Source organism: Cryptomeria japonica, chromosome 2 (genome assembly GCF_030272615.1).
Source record: "Cryptomeria japonica chromosome 2, Sugi_1.0, whole genome shotgun sequence".
Classification (NCBI taxonomy): domain Eukaryota; kingdom Viridiplantae; phylum Streptophyta; class Pinopsida; order Cupressales; family Cupressaceae; genus Cryptomeria; species Cryptomeria japonica.
Genome location: NC_081406.1, coordinates 651,399,430 through 651,402,483, shown reverse-complemented (window position 1 = coordinate 651,402,483; position 3,054 = coordinate 651,399,430). Strand labels below are relative to the sequence as shown.

The window sequence follows — 3,054 nt, the reverse complement described above, 5'->3', positions numbered from 1 at the left end:
AAAATTAAAGTTTAATTCATAAGCCTTGGTGGAAAGATTGGAAGTGATATACATATAGTCTCTTTTGGAATTATAGGTCATATAAGGGCTACTCTTGGATGTCTCCACATTTTCCTCTATGGTGAATCAACTTAATCATTATTGATAGTTTAATTCCTCTTTTTTAAGCCCTTTTTTAGTGTACTCCTTCTTGGCATATGTTTTAATTGAGAGATTGATCTTTCTCCTAATCAATTATATCTAAATCTAGCATGCTTTCAAGGTTTAAATTATTTTCAACATATGAAAGGATGGGAATGTTGTTCTTTGACTGAATGTGTTGTTGATACTCACTTTTTTCCTATACATTGAAGCCATCATGTGTGTGTGTTGTTGATACTCATTTTTTCCATACATTGAAGCCATCATATGTTCTAATTTTCCTATGCAAATTCAGGTGCAAGCTTGAAAAGTTGCATTGGAACTTGCTCATCTTCAAGAGTTGTTAGACTGCTAGGGCAATACCCTCTACTCTGTAGATGGGGAGACTCTTGAGTCCACCTCTCTAAGAGGTCATCAATGTGGACATTTTCATTCTGCTAGATATGATCATGGTAACTGAGGCTCTCACTCTTATGCTTTGCCATCTCAAAATTTCACACTCTACTACCCATGGAGGATGGTCTCAAATCTCTTGACAACCCTTTGCTTCTACTCCTAAGTGTGGAGGAGTTCGCTAGCTTGACACAAACAAGTTCCCTTGTCTACAACATCATTTCTTTGGTTCGTGCTTAGCCACCTACCAAAGAGAATCTTAATGAAGTTGGTGCTTTCATTAGTTGAAACTTGATTAATGATACTATCCTTAAAAATGTGTGGAAGAAACCTAATGATCACAATCCACCTTTAAATTGTCATTACATTAATTATCTAATATTTTAGAGACTTTGTACTTTATTTTTAGCCATTTTTTAGGATTCAACCCTATTTTAGTTTTTTGATGGAGGTCTAGACTTGCGAGCACAAGGACATGAAGCCCGCAAGTTACCAACCCAAAGAGGGCCTTCACAACCCAACGAGGTCCTTCACAAAATATTTTTTGCCACCCGATATGGGGGCACGAGCCAATAGACTGAACCTCTTCAGCTAAGAGCCAAGGACTGAGGGGTATCCATTCCGCCAAATTTACCCGAGGCACAATCCCAGCCTCATCCCTTATGATGTCGGCAAGACTTGATCCCTGGTGGGATCATTTGAAGCCATTCAACTTCACCAGTAGACCAAAGTCCCATTGACGACTCAATCCTATTTAACTTGACTTTGTAAATATACATTTCTACCGCCTACCCTTTTTTATATATTATTTTAACGTTATCACTATAATGTAAGAGCTGATCTTGAGGCCTCCAAGCCACATGACACGCAGGTTCCAGTCATTGATTGGCTCGCCTTGGGCACCCCGCATCTACAACAGGAGACCATTGCAGCAATCTCTAACACTGCTCAAAACTAGGGTTTCTTTCAGATCATCGATCATGGAATCCCACACTCTCTTCTTTCTCGCATGCAAACCGTGGGCAAGGCCTTTTTTGAACTTCATCTTGAAGAAAAGGAAGTATATAAAAACGAAGAAGCTGGGAGTTATATTGGCTATGGAAGCAAACTAGGACATTCCCCAGATGTCAAATTGGAATGGGGGGATTATTATTACAACGTCACTTGGCCTCCTGACAGGAGAAATATGTCCAAATGGCTCAAACAGCTATCTGATTTCACGTATACTGTTTTCTTTCCTTGAATAGCCGTTAATTGTTGATGGTTATTGTTTGTAATATACTCTGATGGGGATTCTTGGTATTTGCAGGGAGGCTATGGATGAATATTCGAGAGGGATATACAAATTGTGGGAAGTGTTATTTATAATATATTCTGATGGGTATTCTTGTTATTTGCAGGGAAGTTATGGATGAATATTCGAGAGAGATATACAAATTGTGGGAAGTGCTGATGCAGGCGCTGAGCAGAGGGTTGGGATTGGAGGATGAAAATCCACTGAACGAGGCAGTTGGTGGAGACGAGAAAGAAATGTGCATCAGGATTAATAATTATCCAGCATGTCCTCAACCGGATTTGGTACTCGGATTGTCTCCTCACTCCGATCCCAACATTCTTACATTTCTTCTCCACGATGAAACCCCAGGCCTGCAGATTCGGAAAGATGGAAAGTGGGTTGATGTTCAAAGTGTTCCAGGCGCCCTCATCGTTAATATTGCTGATGCACTAGAGGTACCCAGATTTGCATATAAATTCTAACCCCCTTTTTTTAATATAGGTGCGAATTATTTCAAGAGTTTATTTTGCAAAGAAATGTTAAATCAAAAGAAGTTATCAAATTGCCCATCAAGCAAAAGAAGTTATCAAATTGCCCATCAAGAACAAAACGAGTTGTCTTTCTTTTGGGGTGAGTGTGCAGATAGTAAGCAATGGAAGATACAAAAGTGTTGAGCACAGGAGTATAGTGAACAAGGAGAGAGCAAGGATTTCATGGGCTATGTTTTGCAATCCACATGATGAAGTGATTCTGTCACCTCTTCCATCATTGATTGATGAAGAGCATCATGTTGTGTACCAAGGTTCATCTTGGAAAGAGTATCTGCAAAGGTTTTTCATCAAAGGACTGGATTGAAAGGGCCACGTTCATCAGCTACACAAGTCCCCAATAATGCATCCGCTCTAAGCTGGACTGTTGTTCCCCCTGGTTGTAAACCTGTAGAAAAAGAGTGTAAGACTAAATAAACAAGTGTTGCATTGCATAGTTTCTGTCAAGTTTTGTTGGGTATTCTTCTAGGTAATAAGTCAAAATAGTGCTTAGCATGTCCAAGCTTGAATGTTTCTATGTTTTTACGTAAGTCGTTTAAACTTTAAAGTATTTATTTAAGCATGGGATTTAGATAATAATTTGAGAGTACTGCTATGGTTCTAATACTTTGAAGGAGGTGGATGGAGTAGAATTCGAAAATAATTTATTAAATGTATACAACTAGAAATCATAAACACATAATTATACACAGATAT

At 38.7% G+C, this 3,054-nt stretch overlaps 1 protein-coding gene across 1 annotated transcript; it reads left to right on the top strand.

Moving 5' to 3' along the window:
* The first annotated feature begins 1,543 nt into the window (after positions 1-1,543).
* On the top strand, positions 1,544-2,665 carry LOC131869679 (leucoanthocyanidin dioxygenase-like). Its single transcript, XM_059215756.1, has 3 exons — positions 1,544-1,755; positions 1,935-2,265; positions 2,453-2,665. The coding sequence occupies exons 1-3, from the start codon at positions 1,544-1,546 to the stop codon at positions 2,663-2,665; spliced, it is 756 nt and encodes a 251-aa protein (XP_059071739.1).
* Positions 2,666-3,054: the final 389 nt, after the last annotated feature.